Below are 23,485 nucleotides of genomic sequence, written 5' to 3' on the forward strand. Positions count from 1 at the left end.
GTAGGGTCTGTATATATAGTTTTTGCTTTTTTCACTCAGCATAGTAGTAACTCAAGCATTTTCCCTACTAGAGTGCGTATTTTGTGAATACCAATTCTAACAGCAGCATCCTATTCCATTGTTCTAAGTTTGCTTCTCCCCGTTGAATGCTTGTTTTGCAAAGGACTTTTCTGGACTCTATTTATAGAACAGACTTATCTGTGTTCACATCCCACTAATGTATCACGTCTGTCTGTAAACTTGAAATTGCTGTTTTCAAATCTCTTGTCAGTTCATCTTTGCAATTAAAATGTAAGCTCACGAGGATGTGCCAGTCCCGTCCTGAGCACAGGTAATGACGTCACTCTGCCATCCACGTTGCAGAACGGAGGGCTCCTTCTGTCTGGAGTGATGTCAGTGGTACCAGCACCTGTGCCCAGCGAGGAAGTTTACTGGCACTTAGCAAAGCAAAGCCTTTTTGGAGAGAATTCTTGTTCTAGTTCCATTATTGTAAAGCCTGAAGCTCTGCATGTTCAAATAGATTTATGCAGTGGGTTGTTGTCTCAGAATTTTCAGATCAGATTTGAAAGGAGAAAGCCCTTTGTCTGTCTTTCTCTGGGTTGTGATATGTTCTTTTGGGAAAGAAGGGGTTTATAATCTTATTTCCGTAACTGATGTGCTGAGTGACCTTTAACAAGTTACTACTCGTTTTTAGGCCTCACTTGCCATGTCTGTCAAACAAGGAGATTGAACCAAAATGATTAATAAGGCTCCGTCCACCTTGACTGTTTTTAGACCTTTTTTCTAGGCAACCTGCTATAGCCACACCAATCCTTCTTTAGTGTTTATACTTCTATAGCCAGCCCCTCCATCTGCTGCAAGACGGCCCCTCTAGCAAGCTCTGCCGCCCCTGGACTCCCATCTGGACCTCTGTGAAATAGTTAGAGACCAGTGTGCTCTCTTGTTGAGGACCTTCCAAGGGTTGTTCTGGAAACGGAAATCTAGCCCAGATCACTCCAGGGGACTAATCCCTGAATAATGTTGCCCTCTGACACACACACACATATTTTCTGATGTTTCTCTTGACCTTGGAACTGGTTAAAGACTGCACAGAATGTTTAATGAACTCTTACAACCACAGAGAAATTCCTTCCACCCGTAGTTTTTCCAAGATACAAGATTATCTTGGAAGTGGTTCCTTTTATCGTTGGAGGTGATTTAACAGAATCACAGTAAAACTGATCCCGAAAGAGCCCTGCTGCTCTTCTGTTTGTCCCCTTCACGATTCCAGTTTTACAGTGCTCTTGGGCAAGGGGAATTTGGGATTGCTTTTGGGTAATTGGTACAGAGAGGGGCACAATGTTATTTAGTGGAATGAGCCCTAAATTGGGAATTGGGAGACCCACAAAGCTTTTGGCTTTGTGACCTTGAACATGTCCCTTGAACACCGTGGGCCTCAGTTTCCTCATCTTAAAAACTAGAGCAGGGTTTCTCTAAAGGACCTTTAATCCCTATAGACTTCCTGCTCTATGGAGGAGAGTTTGACCCCAGCTTTAACATGACCCAAAGGTAACTCTGAGCAGCAAGGGTGCTGTCACATTGGGCACTGCTGCCCAGTGTGACTCAGCGCTGACCATGCTTGAGTCACATATTCAGTATTAATTGTCAGTGGGTATGTGTCACCAGGGGTTGCCAGAAGCCCCTGCTGTTTACCCAGAGCTAACAAGCTGACAGGAAAGGGCCAGCCACTGCTGGTTAACAGCCAGCTGAAAGGAGCAGAGACTTCTAGGGTTCAATGGGAGTTTGTGAAGCAACATAGGGGTGGGATGGTTGAGTTGGGCTTGTAGAAATCCCCCCATTCCCACTGGTTGGAGTTTGGTAGGCTGTCAGCTTACTGAGCTTGGTGTGGCCTCCGTCGTTGGGCTTTTCTTACTGTTTACAATTGTGTGGTCTGTCTCTCTCACCTCGTGGTTTGTTACTGAGCAATAGAAAGCTGTAACAGGCAGCAACACGGAGCAGTTAGCCAGGCAGGAGTTGAGAGGGCTGCCTTTTCCACCCCCTTCACTAAAAATGGCTTCACTTTTTGTGCATCTCCCTCTCCTTGAAACACAGTGTTGCAATGTGTGGCTCTGAATGTATTTCTGTAGTTTCTTTCAACATGTGCCCAAACACTCCTGTTGTCTGCTACGCAGAGGCCTCATGACAAAGAGTGGGAATTGGCAGGCTGGAAGCTCAGCATCTTGGGCAATGGGACTTCTCTCCAGAACACAGTGCTCCTCAAAGTGTGGTCCGCAGACCTGCAGCATCAGCATCACCTGGAATGTGTTAGAAATGCAAATTCTTGGGCCCTGTCCCAGAGCTTCCTAGTCAAACACTGGGTGTGGGGCCAAGGAATCTGTTTTAATCCCACCAGGCAATTGCAGTGCATGCGCAAGTGTGAGAACCACTGCACCACAAAATGGATCTGCAAGTCCTAATAGACAAAAGGGCAGCCAACTCAAAGGTCCCAGTGGGCCAGCCAGTTACAAGACTTTCTCTCCTGTAAACCTCAGCGCCCAGGCTCTTTTCCTTTCAGAATTTCCTGGAGAGTCACCTTTGTGCAGTCTGTTCACATTACATTGAGGAGAGCTACTGAGTTTGTTGAGTGGGTCTTTATCTTCTTAACCAAGGCGCCCATAACAGTGAAAATGGAGGGAAGAATGCTTTTTCGTATGGCCTTTCCACAAGCCATGGGACAGATGAGGCAATAGCCTCAGAGTTTACCCAAGGTCACACTGCATGCACGTAAGTGGAGAGTCAGAACAGGGACCCGGGTCTGTCCTCCAGGGCCCTCTCCACCGCACTAGCCTGCTCTGGAGCCAGAGCTGGAGGGCGGCTGTGGGCATTCTCTGAAGTGTTGGAGGGTGGAGCCTGGCTCTTTTTTGGATTTGAGTAATACTTGATCAGATACCCCCTGGGGGAAGAAGTGCTTGTTTCTGTCACCCTCCAGGGCCAGCAACTCAGGACTCTGGAGCAGGTGTCTTTTACAAAGGTTATAGTTTGGGCTAGAGCCTTTGCAGAACTCTTGGCCTTGCTGAGGGAACCTCTAGCTAGACTTCCCAGAGTCTGGGAGTCCTCTCTCTGCACTTGGAGCCACCATCAGCACCATGGGCATCTCCTCGGACCGTGCCGAATGCTTGGGTTCCTGTCAGGGATGTGGCAGCTGCCAGTCAATTAAGTCACAGGCCTCAGCAGGCCTGAGAGATAGCCAAGGGGGTCAAATGCCAGCTGCACTGCAGCCCGGAGGTCCTTTGCCCCAGCCCACTCCTCACCCTTTATTTGGATACCCCTCGCCATTCCAGGCAGAGCCCTCTTTTCCCAGCAGCCACTCAGAGCGTGCAGGCACCCCTGTACTTATGGTAACCCAGTTAGCAGCAGACCCAGAGTTTTATAAATAGCACAATGGCAGGCTGAGAAACTGCCATGTGCAGCAGGATAGAACACGCATTCCCCACTTCTTGAGCCATTTCCTGGATCGTGTAACGGGAGTGACTTCTAGTGCAGATAAAGTCAAGTTACTCCTAACTCCTGGGTCTCTGCTCCTGGTTGCAGCCTTGCTTCTACTCTTTGATGTGCTTGTGCTTGTCCCCCACCCCCACTCGGCCTGCCTTCATCTGTTGGTGCTTCCAAGTCTACTCCCAGGACGTTTTCCTGTTCTTGGAACAGCTGCACCCGCCTGGGGTACCCTCCTGCTACTTGATCCTATAGGAAGGTATCCAGTGGCCATGGGCAATTTTCAGATGACCTTGTTCCTCTGACGTCATTAGATGGCTATTTCTGGCTGCCCTGTTTATGCTGCAGAAGTTGGGCTGGGATGGAGGGAGAGGGAGAAGGAAGGAAGGAGGGGTCTGTTGGCTTCCCATTGTCCGGGAGCCCCACCGGGGTGAAAGCATTTATTCTTCAACGTTCAGGAGCACCTAGTGGGTGTCAGGCCCTTGGGCTGCCAAGCAATAAGATGTATTCTAAATATGCCTCAGAGTTACTGGGGGTGCAAATGGTTAACACGCTGGGCTGCGAGCCACAATGGCAGCTAGGGGCCACCCAGAGGTGCCTTGGAAGAAAGCCCTGTGATCCGCTTCCAAAGAATCTGCACTGAAAACCTTGAGGAGCACAGTTCTGCTCTGACACGTGTCATGGCTGCTGGTTTTAGTATTCTTCACCTGTACGTGAATTTGTTTGTCAACCAGCATTTACTGTGTGCCGTAGAGCAGTAATTAAGAGTAAGGGCTCTGGACCCCGACTGCTTGCGTGTAAATTCCAGCCCCATCAGTTACTACATCTGAAACTTGAGCAAGTTACTTTTCTGTGCCTCAGTTTCTTGGAAATGGGAGCAATAATGGTATCTACAAGGTTGCTAAGAAGTTGAAAGGAGCTAATACCTACCTGGTGCTCAGAGCTGTTTGGCACACGGTAAATATACACTAATGTCCGTGGCGTTACTATTACCTACCAGCTGCACTACTTACTTTACTGGCCACTTGGGATACAGAGTTGAATGGGACATGGCCCGTCTGTCCTGACCTGGCACCTGGGTTCCCTAAGTCCCGAATATTGGCACTGAGCATATATGGTCAACATGCAAGTCAGAATGGAACACCTGCTGTGTGCACCTCCTTATTCTAACTTCTGGGGGGGGTTCCCAAGAGAAGTGAGGTGGAGCTCCTAGCCTGGAAGACAACCTCGGAGCACAAACAGGCCCACTGTGTTGCTTCCAGAGCACGGCATCCCATGTGCTCTAGAGTCAAAGTGCTCATGGGGTTTTCAACTGCATGACCTTCCGGAAGGAGATCACCAGGCCTTTCTTCTGAGGTGCTTCTGTGTGGATTCAAGTGGCCAGCCCTTCAGCTAGTAGTTAAAGAGTTTCACTGTGTGCTCTACCCAGAGACTCAACCTTGACTGCACATCAGAATGTTCTGGAAAGCTCTTAGAAATACCAGTGTTCTGGACCCCACCTCTCCATACTCTGATTTCATTGGTCTGAGCTCAGGAGTTGCTGAGGCTTCAGGAGTTAGAGGTATGTGAGGTGCACTTAGGTTGGGAAGCATGGCTCCAGTCTCTGTAGGACGCTGTCCTTGACACACTCCACCAGCTGAGCCTTTCATAGCTGATCCCTCTCCTGTGCTCTTGGCTTGTTTTCAGCTGACCCCTCTTACTCAGTTGTTCTCAAACTTGAGTGGCCATAATAACTGCCTGGAGTGCTGGTTGTAGCTAGGGTCCCTGAGGTCCCATCCCAGGAAAAAAACAAACAAACAAACAAACTCACTGCCTTCGAGTTGGATCCCACTCATAGTGACCCCTCCTTGGGTTTCCAAGGTAATATCACTACAGAAGTAAAATGCCCAGCCTTTCTTCTGAGGAGTGGCTGGTGGATTTGAATCACCAGCCTTCTGGTTAATAGATGCCTTAGGCACTAGACCACCAGAGCAAGCTCCCAGGAAGGCTTCATTTTAAACAAGCTCAAGACTCAGGCATCGAGAAGCCTCATGGTAACTGGACTGTGAACTCCCTGCAGTGCTGAGCCGTCAAAAAGTCATCCCAGATGGTTCGTCCCAAGGCCTGTGCTTTGGAAACCACATGGTGCTTTCTGTGTCCTACGGAGCTCTCACCACTTTAGCCTGGAATTGCAGAAACCTCTGTCCGTATGGATGTGTTTTACATTACTTATTAATCTGACAAGAGTAACTGTTGGTCAATTGCCAAACACAAAAAATAAAAAAAGGGAAAATCCAGAAGAATAAAGAATATAAATCATTTTCAGTCCCATATTTGTTAATTTGTCCATTTATATCCCTCCAGATATTTTTTCTACAAATATTTTTAACAAAAAAAGGATTGTACTCTATACAATGTGTGGTAATTCTATAGCTCTCCTCAATTTCATCTGTGTCCCCTAAGTGACCAATTTAGTCCTTGCCATAGAGTAAGACACTCAGTAAATAATCTTAGCAATAAAATCCTACAATTCTAGGAGTGGACAGTGTGTCAACTGGGCTTCCAGAGAAATCTATGTCCAATTGGCCATGCAGGATGCCCACAGTCCCCGCTTACCAGCCTTGGCGGAGAGGACTGGGGGTCTGGCTGGTAAGGGCAGCAGCCTATGTAGGGCTTATCCACAGGCCCAAAGGTCCCTGCCAAAGCTGGGGCCAGGGGCCTGAGGTGAGAGAAGGCGGCCCTGAGTGTCCATCTCTGAACCCGAGGGAAAGAAAGTTGTGAGAGGACTTGGCTGCTCTTTTTGCAGTCAGAAAGGTCGTTGCTCAACTCCTTGGATTTTCCATCACAGCCGACAGCAGAGAGGGCCAGGCGGGGGGAATGTCTCCTCTGATCAGGTCCTTTTAAAGCCACACCAGTTTCCTCCCAGGAGCCAGGGAAGTGGTGCCTGGGAGTTAACCCCTCCACTCCCAAGGAATTCTCCCAGCGATGGGTAAGCCAGGAGCCCAGGCTCCTGGAAGGCAGAGCCTCGCAGGGCAAGAGGCCTAAGGAGCCGTGAACTCTGGCTGCAGAAGCCTTCTCTGGCGCCTTGTTAAATCCAACAGGCATAATTGCCTCCTGCTGACCTTAATTCCCCTGGCGGGTTTAATTGGCCCTGGCGTTGCCCCACTTCCTGCCCTGCCCCTGCAGAGGCAAAGAGGACGGCTGCACAGCTGGTGTGGGGCAGGGAAGCCCCTTCTGCAGGGGAGGTAGGGGCTCTGGCAGCCCCCAGCTGGCCGGGGGAGGCGTTCCTGTGCCCCACCCCTGTGCTTCCAAGGGAGCGCTAAGGAAGAAGCCTGGGGACTCCCAGGGAGCAGGTGGCTGAGCTCTGCCCTGGGCAGGCAGCGAGCAAGCTGCAGGCAAGCCCAGGACCCAGAGCCAGGCCGGCCTCCCACCCCTGCAGGAGGGACTGCAGAGGAGTCAGCAGGGACAGCTGAGGCCCTTACCTGGGCTGTCCAAAGTGTTACTGTGTGTACAAGTGCAGCTTGCACTGTGCCAAGTCCTCTACACGTGTGGGCTCCCAAAATGCTGCTGGCCACCCCGAGGTTACCAGCAAAGCCCTGGGAACAGATGCTTCCAGGCCCAACTCTGTGACTTTGCCTCTCTCTGACTCAGTTTTCCTGTCACATCTGTAAAATGGGGATAAGATAGCTAACATCCCTACAGCACTTACTCTGCACCCAGCATTAAATGCCTGTGAGGAAGGTGCCCGTTTTAGAGGAAACAACGAAGGCATTTCCCTAGCCACGGTTCAGGAGTCGCCAGGCTTCACCAACTTACACACCACACAGTCAGACTGTTACAAGGATCAAATGGAGGGTGTTTGTGAGGTTGTTGCCCCAGGGCCAGGTGTGTTTTCGTAAGAGTTCAATAAATGCTACTTGTTAGTGGGAATCAACAGTGAAAGTATCCAATAAAGTCATTGATGTTGTCCTAGCTGGGATTTTGACTTCATCACACAGTGGTTCTGGGTTTGAATCTGCGTTGTTTGAAGCCACTCACTGGCTATATGACTTTGGGGACAAGTCGCCTATCCTCTGAGCTTGTCTCTGCACCTTCAGTTGTCCGACACTTGCCCCTAGAGTCTTTTCGTGAAGTTCCAGTGAGCTGAGTAAAGCCCTGGGCATAGTCAGACTTGCCCCATAGTGGGCACTCAATAAGTGATCGATATTGGGGACCGTGAAATTAACAAGTGCACATCTGCAGGGGTCATCCAACCCAGTCCAGAGCCTTGCTGGTCACTTGTTCTTTACTCATCAGCCACTGATTGGCAGATAAATTCTGGGCTGGAGACACCCAGGAGCAGTATCCTGTCCCTTCCCTCCAGTTGCTCCCAGGCAATCAATTGTGGAATCAGCTCGGGACACTGAGGGAGGCCAGGAGAGGGGTGTCCATCATTTCAAGCTAAACCAGACATGCTGTGGGGAAGACCAGATAGAGCTCCACTAGTAGCCATGAACAGGAAGCATTGCAACCTTCAGAAGCTACAGGATCCATGAAGGGGTATCCAGGGAGTGGGGGGCAAGACCCAGGCTGGGAACTTTCAGGGAAGAAAGGCTTTGAAGAAGGGCGTCCCTGGCTCCAGTCTCGTCCTTGCTAAGTGGTTTTAGACAGCCATCTCCCTCCTTTGAGTTTTCACATGTTCATTCAGAAAATGGGGATGAAAGCTCCCCACGGAGCTAGTATCAACATGATGTTTTAAGACGATAGGGATAAAACGAATAGCAGGCACTCAATCAATGGCGTCTCAGAAGGGTTCAGATCACTGGTATGACTTTGGGAAAGTTACCGAGCCACTCTGTGCCTCAGTTTCCCCATCTGCAGCAGCACATACTGTTGTTGTTATATGCCGTCGAGTCGGCCCCGACTCATAGCAACCCTTCCTTGGGTTTCCAAGGCAGTATCACTACAGAAGTAGATTGCCCAACCTTCTTTCCAAGGAGTGGCTGGTGGGTTTGAACCGCCAGCCTTCTTGTTAGCAGTCAAGTGCCTTAGGCACTATGCTACCAGAGCTCCTACAGCACATACTACACCAAGTTATTATGAAGATCACAGGAGTGAATCCACGTACGTAACAGTCCTGAGAACACAGCCTGGGGCATGGTGAGTGCTGTGCAAGCATTAGCTGTGTTTTTTGCTTCCTGGAAGAGGCAGGCTGTCAAGTGAACCTTGAAGGGGAGAGATAGAGATGAGGAGAGCCAGGCCCCAAGAGGAGGGACTGGTCAGCAGAGCAAAGGCTGTCGAGACTGGGGAAGGAGCTCCAAACCTGGCCTTTGCTAACCTGGACCAAGAACCCTGGACATTTGCTCTCTTAAGAAACAAAACAGACCCCTACTCAGTTTGAATAGCACTATGTTCACGTATGAGTCAATCAAAAAGTAAAAGGGGATGTCTTCTCCCACCTCCTGCTCCCCAGTTTCTTGCATAGCCTAGCAAGGAAATCATGCATACACAGGTGGAACTTTGTATCTTTATATAAATGTAAAAAGTATATAAATAGTTTCCCCGACTTCTGCCCAAATGGCAGCATATTCAGCATGCTCTGCACCTTGCTTTCCTTTTTCCCACGTTGGAGGACACCTCCTATGAGTTCATTAACAGCTTCCTCCATCGCGTTTACAGCCACATACCATCCCTTGCTAAGACATGCTGCATTCTTGAGTCATTTCCCTTCCTTTCTCTCATCCAAGGACAGTCCTTCTTTCTCCCATTTGCTGTCAGAGAAGCTGAGCCCATAGAGCTGGGGGCCTGTATGGGATGCCAGGATCAGGGCCTGAATGAACCCAGACGCCCCCTCCAGAGCTATTTCTAATGCTCTCTGCTCTGGCTCCTTTTCAAGACTGCCCTCCGAGAAAGGCTCTGGGCAGACAGCCCTGGGTGATGGAAGGCCCTTCGGAGCATAGCTTTCCCCAGCCAACCTCCAGGATGGAGCGCCCCTCGAGTCCACTGTGGTGGGGGAGCTTCGGGAAGGGCTCTCCACCAGCCCTTCCTTCCAGGCAGGCCCCTGGAGAGAATAGGCTGGGCTCAGGCAAGGGGCACGGACGCCCTGACCATCTTCAATGGCCTCTCAGAGCAGCTCCATCTCCCCAGGATTCCAGAAGAGGACATTTGTAGAAGAAAAAGCTTTCAGGCCCATGGACACGTTGAGCAAACGCCTCTGAGCCAGTCTCTTACCCAAAGATGATCCAAGGAGGTCCGGATGCCAGGGACAGGGGTCGTGGGCTCAGAGCTGGGCACTGGGGTCAGAGTGATTGTCCCCGGGCCTGCATGGCTCTACCCAGGTTCTAGAGACCCCAGGAGATGAGGCATGGCAAATGGGCAGTTCTGCCCTTCAGCCTGCCTGACAGCCCCTCTTCTTCCAGGCCCCCTCCCTGATCCTGCGCAAGCCAAGGCTCCCGGGCAAGGCCTGGGAAAAGGGCTGCTCCCCCAAGCTGCCCCCTCCCTCGTCTCTTCCTGCTTGTTCCAACACCACTCTCCCCCAGTTGGGCTGTGGGAAGAATGCCGTGTCCTCTGAATAGGGGCCAGGAGTGACAGGTGGTGGCAGTCCGAGCTGCATGGCCCCTGGTGTAAGAGATCCTCTCCCCCGTCCCCGCCTCCACTGCCCGCGCCCCTGCCTCCGCCTCTGCCCACCCAGCCAGTCCCTTACAACCGCACCAGGACTGCTCCTGGGCAGCTGCTGCGCAACAGACGGCCCCCAGGTTCCCTCTCTCTGCTTCAGGTACCTCTCCCTCTCCCCTGGGCCACCTGGCCTTGGCCTCCTCTCTCTCCACAGCCTGACGAGGAATCTGACAGCCTGCCACACCTCACACTCTTCTTTCTGCAGCTAGAAAGACTTGAGTTAGACACGCAGCAGCACACGCCTCCTTACCCCATGGCGACGGAAAACAGAGAAGTCGAACTGGGAATCCAGAGCCCGTCAGCAGGTGCCAAGCTGGGGCAGGAGATGGAGGGAGGAGCTTGGGAAGGTGTGTTTGAATCCGGGCTCGGGCAGGATCTTCAGTGGAAGTTACGTGCTGGAGGCTTCTTTGCACAGCGGATCCAGGAGTCAGAATAAGCTCTGGGTGGGTGGGTGGGTGGATGGGGGGCTGGGGCCGGGGCCTGCGTAAACTCCTCCTCAGAGAGGCTGGGAAACTATGAGCCTCCCTGGAAGGTTGTGAGGAGCACCTACACCCTTTAGGCAAGGGATCAAGGTGGGCATCAAGGCCCATCCCCAAGGGTCCCACAGAGGACCTATGCGATCCTGGCAGCCTGTCTCTAAGGCTCCATCAAGTGGCTCCCTCAGGCTGAGTGGGCCCAGAGCTGGGTGTGGGGAGGAGGGCAGGAGTGGGGCAAGATCCTGAGTGATCTCTCACCTCCTTTGCAGATGATGCACCTAACGGTGCAGCAGATGAGAGACCTCTGACTGCGGAAAAAGAGCCTGGCCCCCCCGACCCAGAGAATGATCCGGGGCCCCCAGACCCGGAGAAAGAACCTGACCCGCCCAACCCGAGGAAAGATGCTGAAGCCCCTGCCTCAGAGACGGGGGATGGTGCCCCAGTCCAGGCCTCAATTAGTAGCCAGGGCCCCGAGGAACAGGGGGACCTGGGTGGGGGGCCCATGGAGGGCAGCGCTGGGCCAGAGGCGACCCTGCCCCAGGCAACTGCGACCACCGCGGCCAGTGCCAAGAAGCCCGTGGGTGAGCAGGGGGCCTCCAGCAGCCAAGTCCCTGGAGAGCCCCAGGTGGCCAAGAAGGCAGCGGAAGGCCTGGCCACGGCCCGGAGGGGCTCGCCCGCCTTCCTGCACAGCCCCAGCTGTCCCGCAGTCATCTCCAGGTTTGTGCCCCTTACCTGGGAGCGGGGAAGGGTCTTGCAGCTCTGGACTCAGGGTTTGTGCTTTGTTCCCCCGAAATCACTGTTGTCACATCCTGTGCTGAGGGGGCCAACCTGATACTCAGCAACGCCTGTCCTGGGCAGTGGTCTTACCACCTTGTCTTCCTGCAGAAACTAGGACTTTGCCACCATTCATAGGAGCCTTGAATACCAGACAGGAGAGACCCTCACAGATTGCTAGGTCAAGCACTTCTTCTCTAGGCATCTGGGGGTCCTGAGGCCCCTTTACTCCATGACCTTGGGTCTAGCCAAGGGTAAGGCTGGGAATCAAAAGGCAAGGATGACCCTTAATATAACTATTGGTATACTATAAAAAGATGATTGAGAAGTACATTAGTAGATCATTGCTAATCCTTCCCTATAGCCATAATATAGCACCAATCTTACTATATAGTTATACTTACCTTAATCATATTGTTGTTGTTGTTATGTGCCGTCGGGTCGGACCTGACTCATAGCGACCCTTCCTTGGGTTTCCGAGGCAGTATCACTACAGAAGTAGATTGCCCAACCTTCCTTCCGAGGAGTGGCTGGTGGGTCATTATTGCTATATTGCAAACCACACCAACAACATTTATCTATTTGATACCATGTATTAATATCAATCACATCACATAAAAACCACAGTTTTTATGATGCAAACCCCCCCAAAAAAATTCACTGCCATCAAGTCGATTCTGACTCATAGCGACCCCCATTGGGTTTCCAAGGCTGTAAATCTTTACAGAAGCAGACTGCTCCTTCTTTCCTCTGCGAGGTGGCTGGTGGGTTGAACCACCAACCTTTTGGTTAGCAGGTATGCCTTAACCACTACACCACCCGAGCTCCTTCTTATGAAACAGGAGGCATGTAGTTTCCCTAATTGTGTCCACATGATGATTAACCATATCGAGAATCTTATTAATAGTTATGAATCGATCTAATCGATCTGTTAGCATGTTGATAGTCAAGATAATGACCACACCATTCTTTGGGATTATTCACGCCCCTGGACTCTGTACAAAGTGAATTTGAGGGGTGGGGGCCAGGGCTGGATTGGCTCCAGGTTGCAGCGGAGGCGCACCGAGACCTGCCCAAGGTCTCACCTGTGTTCTCTCCTGCAAGCTCCGAGAAGCTGCTGACTGAGAAGCCCCCAAGTGAAGCACTGGACCTCGTCTTTGAAGGGGTGCCTGTGACGCCCGGCCCTGCAGACCCAGGGCCAGCCACAGTGGCAGAGGGAGAGAAGACATCCCTGGAAGAGAGTCAGAAGGAAGCAGGAGAGAAAGCCCCAGGCGAGGCTGACCAGGCTAAGGTGCAAGGGGACACCTCAAGTGGGATCAAGTTGCAGGCTGTTGCCTCAGAGCGATCCACAGCCAGGGAGGAGGACTGCTTCCAGATTTTGGGTAGGCCATGGGCGGGTGGGAGCTGGGGCTGCCCTGGGGCTGGGGGAGGGACAGGGGTATCCCTCCCAAGGAGGGCTGAACTGCCCTGAGCTGTGCCTCACCCAGGCCAATGCACTTAAGTGTCATACAACCCCAGGAAGTCAGAGCTCCTATTCCCTTTTGATAGATGGGGAAATGGTAGTTCAGAGAAAGGGAAATGAAACACCCCAAAATCCATGACTAGCATGTGACAGAGACAAGATTTGAACCCAGGACAGCCTGGCTCCAGAGCCTGCTTTTGACTTTCTTCTCCCGTTGGCTGCAACAGGGTAAAAATACCAGGGTGGTTACTTGGGGAGCCTGACCACTGGGGAACATGGACTTCCCAGACAGCAGTATCTGGAGTCAGGCTGTGGAGGGACTCACATGTCAGGCTTTGGTAGTTAAATTTCATCCTGGAGGTCATGGGAGCTATAGCGGGTTCATGAGCTGAGAAGCACAGGTGTGTCTGTGTGCGGAAGCAGTGAGCAGGCAAGCATGTGAGATGGGGCAGGGCGGTGGAGAGGCCATAACTGATGATCAGACAAGGTTTCCTGAGCAGGCAGCAGGGGGCCAGTGAGCATGAGTTCGCTGGTGGAGCAGGTGAACAGGGACAGGGCCTGGGCAGGGTAGGGCAGGGCTGGGGGTGAGGTGAGATGGGGTCAGGAGAGCCCAAAATGTCCTGACACCCCCTCCCTCCTCCTGGCTGAGGTGCCCTGGGAGACCCGCCAGCCTGCCTGGTGAGTGGCACAGTGCCACCCAGACAGGGTGGGAGGACCTGGCGGCTGGGTGGCAGCCAGGAGCCCCGCCTCCTCCCCCAGCAGTGGCAGAGACCTCCGCCCCACCCCGCCCAGAAATCACATCCTTGGGGTGATGGGAGCTGAACAACCTCCAAGGACCGTCTGATTTATCACCAGCACGGCTTCCCTGCCGCCTTTGCTATTTATAAAGAGGTTTCCATTCCCGATGACTCAGCCCTCCGGCAGCCAGGACGCGCCATTCCCCATGATCGCCACCAGGTGGCAGCCTCTCCCTACCAAACCTCTCAGTCCCTGTTCTAGGACCGTGCCCAGGTTGAACAAACGCCCTTTCTTCAGGTCTGGCCAGGTGGTGGTGATGTTGAGAAGAGACTAGGCAGGTCCCACCGCCTCACTATCATTCAGACCAACCTTACTGTCTGGCTTCTCACCATTTTTGTTGCCCCTTTTTTAATTTTATTTTTAAAATTTTTAATGGACATGCAGATAGCTTGGGATGAGGTTCTCATACCTGACACCTGTGCAGGGGCCAAGAAGTCCAATGAGCTTCCCCATTGTTCTGAAGGGAGAAGTTGAGTCTCCCTCTTTGAGAGGCAGAGAGCTCCCCAAGCTGAAATTGGAAGCCGGGCACTTGGAGAGAACTCTGGATGGAGCAGAGCCAGGCAGGAGGGCTGGTACCGAGCTGCGCCTCCAGCCGCCCTGGTCCTGACTGTGATGACTGTTCTGCTCCTCAGACGATTGCCCGCCCCCTCCTGCCCCCTTCCCCCACCGCATTGTGCAGCTGAGGACCGGAAATGTCAACAGTGAATTCAGCATCAACTCCAAGGAGGCGCTGGGAGGGTAAGTGCTGGACCCCTATGCGTGGGAGCTAATGCAGCCCTCCCCACATCTTCCCAGGGGCTGGCCCAGACACACTCACTAGGACAGGACACACTGGGACACACTTGCTTCTACATGGCCACATGCTGTCGTGTGCAAGCCGTCACATGTGCTGTGATGAACTCAGTGTCATTGTCACTCACACAGACACATCATCAGGCAAACCATTCAGTGTATGTCATACAAAACAGACAATAGTTTTCTGACTGCGCCAGCTCCAGGCCCACACGATGACCCCTTCATGGTGACTGACTCCTGTACAAAAGGCCCTAACATGGTCTGATACCTCTATAAATACCAGCCTACCTCCTGCCCCAAGGCATCTGCCCCCAGGGCCCAAGCCTCCAGACCCCTGCCCACTGTAAGCCTACCTGACTGGGCTGTCACATCTTGGGCCATCCTTCCGTAAGCCCCTTCCTGGGCACATGGCTTGTGTGGTTGCAAGAAGGGAGACAGGGCTGGCTGGACCGAGTAGCCCTCATCCCACAGAGGAGGGCCCCTTCAAGTCTGGTCCGAGGTGGGAGCAGAGCACATTCCTCCCCGTGGCCCTTGAGGCCCCCTCACTCCAACCTCTTCCTGTCCAGCGGCAAGTTTGGAGCGGTGTGCACCTGCACAGAGAAATCCACCGGCCTCAAGCTGGCAGCCAAAGTCATCAAGAAACAGAGCCCCAAAGACAAGGTAGTGGGAGTGGGTGCTGGCTGTATGAGGGGGAAGGGGATCCTTGGAGTGGGAGCCTCTCACGTCCCTCCACCCACACCTCTGGCTGAGGGCCTGGAGTGGGAGCCTCGATGCACTACAGACATATAGACAGACATCCCTGCTGGAGAGACCTGACTCCTCATAATTACATAACTATAGGCCAGACATCTCAGTTAGTGAATTTATTCTGGGGACTTCCCCTTCTAATTCAGCAACCATGGATGAGTGCTGGCTCTGGGGTAGGCCCTGTGCTGGGCACCGAGGGGCCAGAAGTGAAGAGCATGTGCCCTGCCCCCTGGGAGCTGACAACAAGGTAAACAGGCCCATCTAGGGCTTGGCCTCCAGCTCACAGCCTGGGACGTGGCTCAGTGGAAGTCTTGAGCAGTGTTTGCCCAAGGAGTGGATGAACATGGGCTGAGGTTTTATGGAGTGAGGGAGTCCTCTGTGTGAAGAGGTAATGACAACTCAGAAACCTAGTGTGGTCCGAGCTATCGCTCGGATTGGGGGCGTGTCTCAGCCCAAGGGGTTGTAAATACTTCCTGGACTCCTAAGTGAAGGCTTTGAAGGGTAAGATGGTGTTTTCCAGTGGAGAAAGCAGAGAAGAGAACTTCAAGTGGAGGAGACTGTGGGAGGAACGGCTTGAAGGCCAGGAACAGCAAGACCTGCTGGGACCCTGTGGCGTGGAGGCAGGGGGTACTGAGAAGTGAGGTCCTGGGAGCTCCAGGCAGAAACAACAGCACATACACAGGCCCAGCACCTCGAGAGAGCGTGGGAGCTAGCCCCGGGTTACTGCAGCCCAGTATTTTCCCATCGAAGCCCTCAGCACATTGATAAGGAAGGTATTTTCCATAGGATCACATGCTTCTCTCTCTTTCCACTTGACAGCACTAGGACACATCTTATTGATGACTGGGTCCTTACGGCTCTAACTCAAGCCCTGGTTCAGCACAGGTGCCCCATACGTATGTGCTGTGTCAATCAATCGGAATGATTTCTCTTCTTTTTTCTTTTACTGTTGTAAAAGAAAACATTTGCCACAACATTTGCCACTTCGATATTTCTCAGGTGATCTGAATCATTTCTTGATTAATTATTAAGTCCCTTTCTTGAGTCACGTGCTGTGCTGTGCCAGGTGCTATTCTAACATGAGATGCTAGAAAGGAGGAACAGACAATGAAAAATAATATGAGAGGTGCCAGGAAGAATGTAGCATAGTGCCGAAGGCATTTGACTGCTAACCAGAAGGCTGGAGGTTCAAACCCATTAGTTATCTGCAGTGGGAAGACAGGGCATTCTACTTCTGTAAAGATTTACTGCCCTGGAAACCCAATGAGGGTCGCTATGAGTTGAAACCAACTCAACAGCTGTGGCATGTTTTTTAGGAAGAGTATGAGGAGCTCTGGTGGTGCAGTGCCTAAGGCATTTGACCGCTAACCGAAAAGTTGGATGTTCAACCTTCTGGTTGAGTGAAGATGGGGCAATCTACTTCCAAAAATATTTATAGCCTTGGAAACCCAATGGGACTGACTATGAGTCAGAATTGATTCAATGGCAGTAGGTTTGGTTTCTTAAGAAGAGTGTGGAACCGATGGGACAGTTTTAGATAGGGCCTTAAGATTAGGCCTCTCTGAGGAAGTGGTAAATGAGGTGGCAGCTGAAAGAAAGAAGGGAATACAGGCCGAAAAGGAAGCGATTCAGGGAGTGAAGCACTGGCTACTGTTTAACAAGGAGCTCTGCTAGCATAGTGCCTAAGGCACTTGACTGCTAACCAGAAGGCTGGCGGTTCAAACCCACCAGCCACTCCTCAGAAGGAAGATGGGGCAATCTATTTCCGTAGTGATACCGCCTCGGAAACCCAAGGAGGGGTCGCTATGAGTCGGGTCCGACTTGACGGCACATAACAACAACAACAACAACTGTTTAACAACTGGCCCTGGGTGGGTGGCTGGGGGTTGGAGAGGAGGAGAGAGGCACACTTTGTAGAACCTGCCAATTCCCATGGTGTGAATATTCCCACCATAGCAGATTTCAAGCTACCAATGTTAACAGCTGACTTGTAAGCTTCCTGAAAGCGACAAAGAGTGGTGGTTTAGACTAGGAAGGCAGTGGTCGAGGAGGTGAGGCACTACAGGATGTGGAATAGAGTTTGAAGGGAAAGTCAAAGGATTTCCTGAATGTGGATGTGAGGAAGTGAGAAAGCTCCTAATTTTTTGTCCTCACAACTAGGTGCAGAAAACCCAAAACAAACCATTGCCACTGAATTGATTCTGACTCATGGTGACCCAGTCTGTGTCACAGTAGACTGTGCTCCATAAGGGTTTCGATGCTGATTTTGGGGAAGTAGGTCACCAGAGCTTTCTTCCAAGGTGCCTCTGGGGAGACTTGAACCTCCAACCTTTGGTTAACAGCCCAGTGCCCCACCCAGGGACTTCTGGGTGGAGAGTGGTGATTCGACTGTGGGGAGAAGGTGGTATCAAGGGTTTAATTTTGGATGCAATAGATTTAGATGCCTATTAGACATCCAAGGGAAATGGTAAGGAGGCAGTTGGATATATTGGAGTCTGGAGCTTTAGGCAGAGCTCAGAGATGGAGATAGAAGTTTGGGGATCAGTGATATTTGGATGGAATGTGAAGTCGTGAGACTAGGACCAAAACACCCAGGGAGCAGGTGCAGAGGGAGAAGAGATGAGGTGGGAAGATAGCAGCCTTGGAGGAGGAGGAGGAGAACCAGCAAGGGCAAGGTGTCCCAGTGGGGATGATGGGCAGGTGGAGCTGAGAAGAGAATGGTACATGCCTAGAGGCCCCCTTACAGAGGGGAGTATATATCCTTGTCCAGAGGCCCCAGGAGGAAGAGAGAGACTGAACTTAGAGAAGGAGAGGATCTTGGGGGTCGGGAGGACAACAGCTGTGAAGGTGGGGAGAGATGGGAGCCAAGTGAGTGGCATGGAGGAGGCTGGCAGTGGTGCAGGCAAAGCCCGACGTGTCTGGTCAAGGTTAAGGGCAGGGGATGATGGGAGCCTTGGCTTGCGGTCCCCAGGAGATGGTGATGCTTGAGATTGAAGTCATGAACCAGCTGAACCACCGCAACCTGATCCAGCTCTATGCGGCCATCGAGACCTCACGTGAGATCGTCCTGTTCATGGAGTAGTGAGTGTGGTGGTGGGGGAGGCCCGGGCGGGGGTCTGCAGGCCCGGGAGCAGCTGTAGAGGGGTCTGTGCACACAGCATTGAGGGCGGCGAGCTCTTCGAGAGGATTGTGGACGAGGATTATCATCTGACCGAGGTGGACACCATGGTGTTTGTCAGGCAGATCTGCGACGGGATCCTCTTCATGCACAAGATGAGAGTTCTGCACCTGGATCTCAAGGTATGGGTGCCAGACCTCCCCAGGAGGCTCAGAAATAGCATCCGGCCACCTGCAGTCGGGCTTGTAGCATCCAGCCCCCCATGCTCCCATCTCTCCTGCTTTCACTCTACCCATCCTTCTACCCACAGATCCAGAAGCATTTCTTTCTTTTTTATTTTAAGAGCTTGTTTTACATTCAACATAATGCGTACATTTAGTTTCATTCCCCATTCGCCACGTCCAACCCTAACCCAGTCTCTTCCCCTCCCTACCCTGCAACCCTGGGCCCCTCATATTTATGCACTCCTGTTTGTCCTGCATTTCCTCAGTTTGAATATTGGTCCTCTGGTGTCCTGTGGTCTATTGCTCTAAGGGATGTATTACCATAGAGTATGTGGGTGCGTCATCCTGGGTTGAGTGGTCTGCGTGTACATCTTGTTAACTATTGGGCTGAGAGCCCGCCCCTGGGGGGGAGTTTTATTCCAGGCGCAGAATGTATCCCAGGGCCATAGTATTGGGGGTCTCACCAGATTTCATCTGACCAGTAATTCTGGTCATTATTGAGTTTTTGGATTTTGTTCCACGTTTTCCCTCCCACTCTATCCAGGATCTCCAGATTTGATCCTTTCCTGAGTGGTTGGCATTGGCAGCCGGGCACCATCCAGTTCTTCTGGTCTTGAGGGCCATAATGTCCTAGGGCTGATTGCTTCTAAATGTCCTTGGTTTTTCTTTCTTTTTTTTTTTTTTTGCATTCTTCTTCACTTCTGATGCTAGGAGGCTGTTAGGTGCTTGAAAGCCATCTTAGATGGCTGCTTGAAAGCTTTTAAGACCCCAGTTGCTACTCACCAATGTAGGATGTGGAGCAATGCTTTTATGCATTTTCTTGGGCCAATTAAGTTCTCCAGAAGCATTTTCTTGAGCACTTACTAAGGACTAGAGCCAGGGATACACTGGAGAGTGGAAGAAGACATGGTCCCAGCTCTCCTGAACTTCTGGTCTAGTACTGAGTACTTGCTGAAAGGGTCTTTCACGGTCCCATGAGCCCCAAGCTCAGTGTCTCACTGTGTGTCATCACAGTGCTGGTACTAATGAATGTTTGTTCACTGATTCAATAATCAACAAATATTTATTTGGGGCCTACTATCTGCCAGGGACTCTCTGGGTAGTGCAAACAGTCAATGAGCCTAGCTGCTGCCTGAAAGGTTGGAGGTTCAAGTTCACCCAAAGGCACCTTGGAAGAAAAGCCTGGTGATCTACAAAACCAGCCACCGAAGCCTCTGAGCACAGTTCTGCTCTGGCTCACATGCTTCTCCATGAGCTGGAATTGACTTGAAGGCAATTGGATTTTACTCTTTGCCCGGCATGGTCTAGGTGCTGGAGACCCAGTGTTGAACACAATAGACAGGTCTCTGCTGGGTGACTGTGTCTGAGGCTGAGCTCTCTCAGCTGTAAGAGGGGGATGGGCGGTAACAGTGCCTGCTCTAACAGTACAGGGGTGTGGGGAGGAAAGTGAGGGGCCAGCCCAGAGCCTGCTGTGTTATAGGTAGCCGTCGACGCCATTACTCATTGGGGTGACAGGAACTGCCCACCTTAGGGAGTACAGGGACTGAGTGTGGCCTTCCACCCCCAAAGGCCTTCTGGGAGCTCTGGGCTTGCTGGCACCTTACCCTAGAGAATGCCTAGAGCTCGAACATCTTTGCTCTTTGGTGCTTTTCAATGAAGGCACATCCCATGTGGGCCAGCCAAGAAGTGTCATGCTACAGCCCTCTCTGGGTCCCAAGACCCTCTCCTGGGCAGGTGCAGATGATGTCTGAGGGTCTATCCACTCTGGCAGACTAGGCCCTGCTGGGCCTGCTGGGGGTGGGGTGGAGGTTGAGCTGGGTCAGAGGCTGATCCAGGCCCTTCTTCCTTCTCAGCCAGAGAACATCCTGTGTGTCAACACCACCGGCCACCTGGTGAAGATCATCGACTTCGGTCTGGCACGGAGGTACCACCTGGGTGGGTGGTGAGGACAGGGCAGTCATCTGAGGTCAGCGGTGGGGGTGGGGGAGGGGTTGGTGGGGGAGGGTGCCAAGAGCCGTGTTCTGAGTGCTTGGTCTCTCTCCAGGTACAAGCCCAACGAGAAGCTGAAGGTGAATTTTGGCACCCCAGAGTTCTTGTCACCTGAGGTGGTGAATTACGACCAAATCTCCGATAAGACAGACATGTGGAGTATGGGGGTCATCACCTACATGCTGTGAGCCCCATGGGAGGGTGGTATTTATGGGGTGGGGGCATGTGGGCAGGCAGCCAATGGCCAAGATTGATCTTAAAGTCTTGGTGAAGGGGTCCCACCTCAGTCTGGATTTTTTTTTTTTGGTGAGGGAAGTGCTAGGGAGAGCCAGGGAAAGGGTATTTTGTACCCATTTTATAAATGGATAAACCAAGGCCCCTAAAATTCTTCAGAAACAAGGTGACTGTCACGAGGAAGTGGGAGGGGAGCTGTTACATTGTATTGAGTTATGGTCAATGTCATGAGACAAAGTGGATGTGAACTGCTGTATGGAAAGTGAATTTGCTCTGTAAATTTTCACCCAAATCACAATTAAAAAAAAAAAAAAAAATCTTCAGAAACGTAAGTGTTCCAGTCCAGGGCTCTGGACAGCAGATCTCTGGTGACCCCAGGACCGGGCAGAGGGGTAGCTTGCATCTTCTGTGCACTCACCACGTGCCTCACACTCATTGTTTCTCATCTTCACTGTAACCTTGGGAAGCTGGGGTGATTATGCCCATTTTACAGATGAGAAGAGTGAGGCTCAGAGAGGGGAAGTGACTTGCCCATGGTCACCCAGCCAGATTCAAACCCAGGTCTGTCCCACTCAAGAGACTCGGGGGTCTTTTCAGCACATGGTGCTACTTCCTAGGATCTGTCCCTATCCCCTGAACCCCAAAGGTGACTCAGTATCTCCAATCTTACCTCCTTGCTCCCCTGCCACCCCTCCTCCAGGCTGAGCGGCCTCTCCCCTTTCCTGGGAGATGATGACACAGAGACCCTGAACAATGTTCTGTCTGGCAACTGGTACTTTGATGAGGAGACCTTCGAGGCCGTGTCGGAGGAGGCCAAAGACTTTGTGTCCAACCTCATTGTCAAGGACCAGAGGTGAGGCTGGCCCCGGAAGTGAACCCGTGTGTGTGTGTGTGTGTGTGTGTGCATGTGGGCTGAGAGGATGGGAACTGGCTGGGAGACTGGCTGGGCTTCCCACCGTCACCACGCTCTCCCCTCCCCACAGGGCCCGGATGAGCGCTGCCCAGTGTCTTGACCACCCCTGGCTCAACAACCTGGCAGAGAAAGCAAAGCGCTGTAACCGACGCCTCAAGTCCCAGATCTTGCTTAAGAAATACCTCATGAAGAGGCGCTGGAAGGTACAGCTGGCCCAGGGGAGCCCGGGAGGAGGAGGAGGGAAGAGGTGCTGATGCCTGCTCCCAGGCCCACCAGCTCAGCCATGGCAGGTTCTGGTGGCCAGGCCCGGCCCTGCCTGGGAAGATGGCAGGTTTCTCTCTTTGTCCTGGCCTGGCTCCTGCCCTGAAGCAGTGACCTTCCATCAACCCCACAAACCTGCCCTAGAACTAGGCCAGGGGCTCCGGGGGCTGGTGCATCTGGGCTCGGGCTCAGGAAAAGGTCCTTTTTTCTTTCTGAAAAAAACTCTTGAGCATCTGTTACTGGTGATACAACAAAAGAATCGAGGTTATCAGTTGTGTAGATTCCTTCCAGGGTGCGGTAGGGAGTCATTCCAAAAAACCAAACCAAACTCACTGCCGTTGAGTCGAATCTGACTCACTCACAGCGATCCTTCCTTGGGTTTCTGAGGCGGTATCACTACAGAAGTAGATTGCCCGATCTTCCTTCTGAGGAGTGGCTGGTGGGTTTGAATCTCCAGCCTTCTGGTTAGCAGTCAAGTGCCTTAGGCACTATAGTACCAGGTCATCATTAGAAAGGGTTAAACCAAAAACCAAACCCACTGTCATGGAGTTGATTCTGACTCATAGTGACTCATATTGGGTTTCTGAGGTGATAAATCTTTATGGAAATAGATTGCCCTGTGTTCCTTCCACGGAGTGTGGCTGGTGGGTTTGAACCACCAACCTTCTGGTTAACGGTCAAATGCCTTAGGCACTATGCTACCAGAGCCCCTTAAGGCCTCTAGAAAAAAACTAAAGGTGGTGGTGGTGGGGAGATCAGCAGCGCCAGGAGAGAGGCTGTGCTTTGAAGCTGAGCAACCAAAGAGCGCTCACTGAGAAGGAACATGGAGGTAGGGGCATCTGGCCTCGGGGACAAAGAGTTCTAGGTGGAGGGAACAGCCTGTGCTGAGACCCTGTGCATGGTCAGCCAGTTTGAGGAACAGGACTCTGTTTCACAGAGGGGCCAGTACGACTGGAGTGGCTGGAGCAAGGGCAGTGGGCCGGGCAAGGTCAGAGAGCAACAGGGAGCCGGGGTGTAGAGGGCCTTGAGGGCCACAGTGAGGCGTTCACCTTTCACTTGGAGTGAAATCAGAGCTCTTGGAGGTTTTGAGCAGAGCAATACACACGTCAGAGCCGGCTTCCGTGTATGTTGAATGAATGAAGAAGCCATTGGTTATGCAGCATCGTGTGGCCATTCTGAGCACTGCACCCTCCCTGGTCCCTAACCCTCCTGGAATGAAGGGGACCTGGAGAAAGACCCAGTCTCCGGGTGGTGCAAATGGTTAACACACTTGGGTGGTAACCAAAATTCGGAGGTTCAAGTCCACCGAGAAGTCCCTTGGAAGAAAGGCCTGGTAATCTATTTCTGAGCAATCAGTCAGTGAAAATTCTATGGAGCACAGTTCCACTCTGACACAGGGAGTCATCATGAGTCAAAGTCCATGGCAACTAGTTAAGAAAGGCGCCCAGCTCCCCCACAGCTTCTCCCCTGCTGCTGACTGGGCCCGCTCTCCGTTTCTCCACTCCCCAGAAAAACTTCATTGCCGTCAGCGCTGCCAACCGCTTCAAGAAGATTAGCAGCTCAGGAGCACTGATGGCTCTGGGGGTCTGA

General features: G+C 52.2%; 1 protein-coding gene across 1 annotated transcript; it reads left to right on the plus strand.

Moving 5' to 3' along the window:
• The first annotated feature begins 6,038 nt into the window (after positions 1-6,038).
• On the plus strand, positions 6,039-23,485 carry MYLK2 (myosin light chain kinase 2). The gene is made up of 14 exons (XM_042783594.1): positions 6,039-6,099; positions 10,005-10,204; positions 10,259-10,451; positions 10,850-11,297; positions 12,459-12,736; positions 14,247-14,352; positions 14,976-15,069; positions 18,128-18,237; positions 18,315-18,456; positions 20,352-20,422; positions 20,543-20,671; positions 21,422-21,574; positions 21,705-21,837; positions 23,405-23,485. The coding sequence occupies exons 1-14, from the start codon at positions 6,039-6,041 to the stop codon at positions 23,483-23,485; spliced, it is 2,199 nt and encodes a 732-aa protein (XP_042639528.1).

Source organism: Orycteropus afer, unplaced genomic scaffold (assembly GCF_000298275.1).
Source record: "Orycteropus afer afer isolate SDZICR_OR568_19922 unplaced genomic scaffold, OryAfe1.0 scaffold00020, whole genome shotgun sequence".
Taxonomy (NCBI): Eukaryota; Metazoa; Chordata; class Mammalia; order Tubulidentata; family Orycteropodidae; genus Orycteropus; species Orycteropus afer.

Coding starts and splice junctions, on each gene's coding strand:
- MYLK2 (XM_042783594.1), top strand. CDS start 6,039: ATGCAGGATGCCCACAGTCCCCGCTTACCAGCCTTGGCGGAGAGGACT. Junction 18,238..18,314: donor ATCGTCCTGTTCATGGAGTA/GTGAGTGTGGTG, acceptor CTGTGCACACAG/CATTGAGGGCGGCGAGCTCT. Junction 21,838..23,404: donor TCATGAAGAGGCGCTGGAAG/GTACAGCTGGCC, acceptor TCCACTCCCCAG/AAAAACTTCATTGCCGTCAG.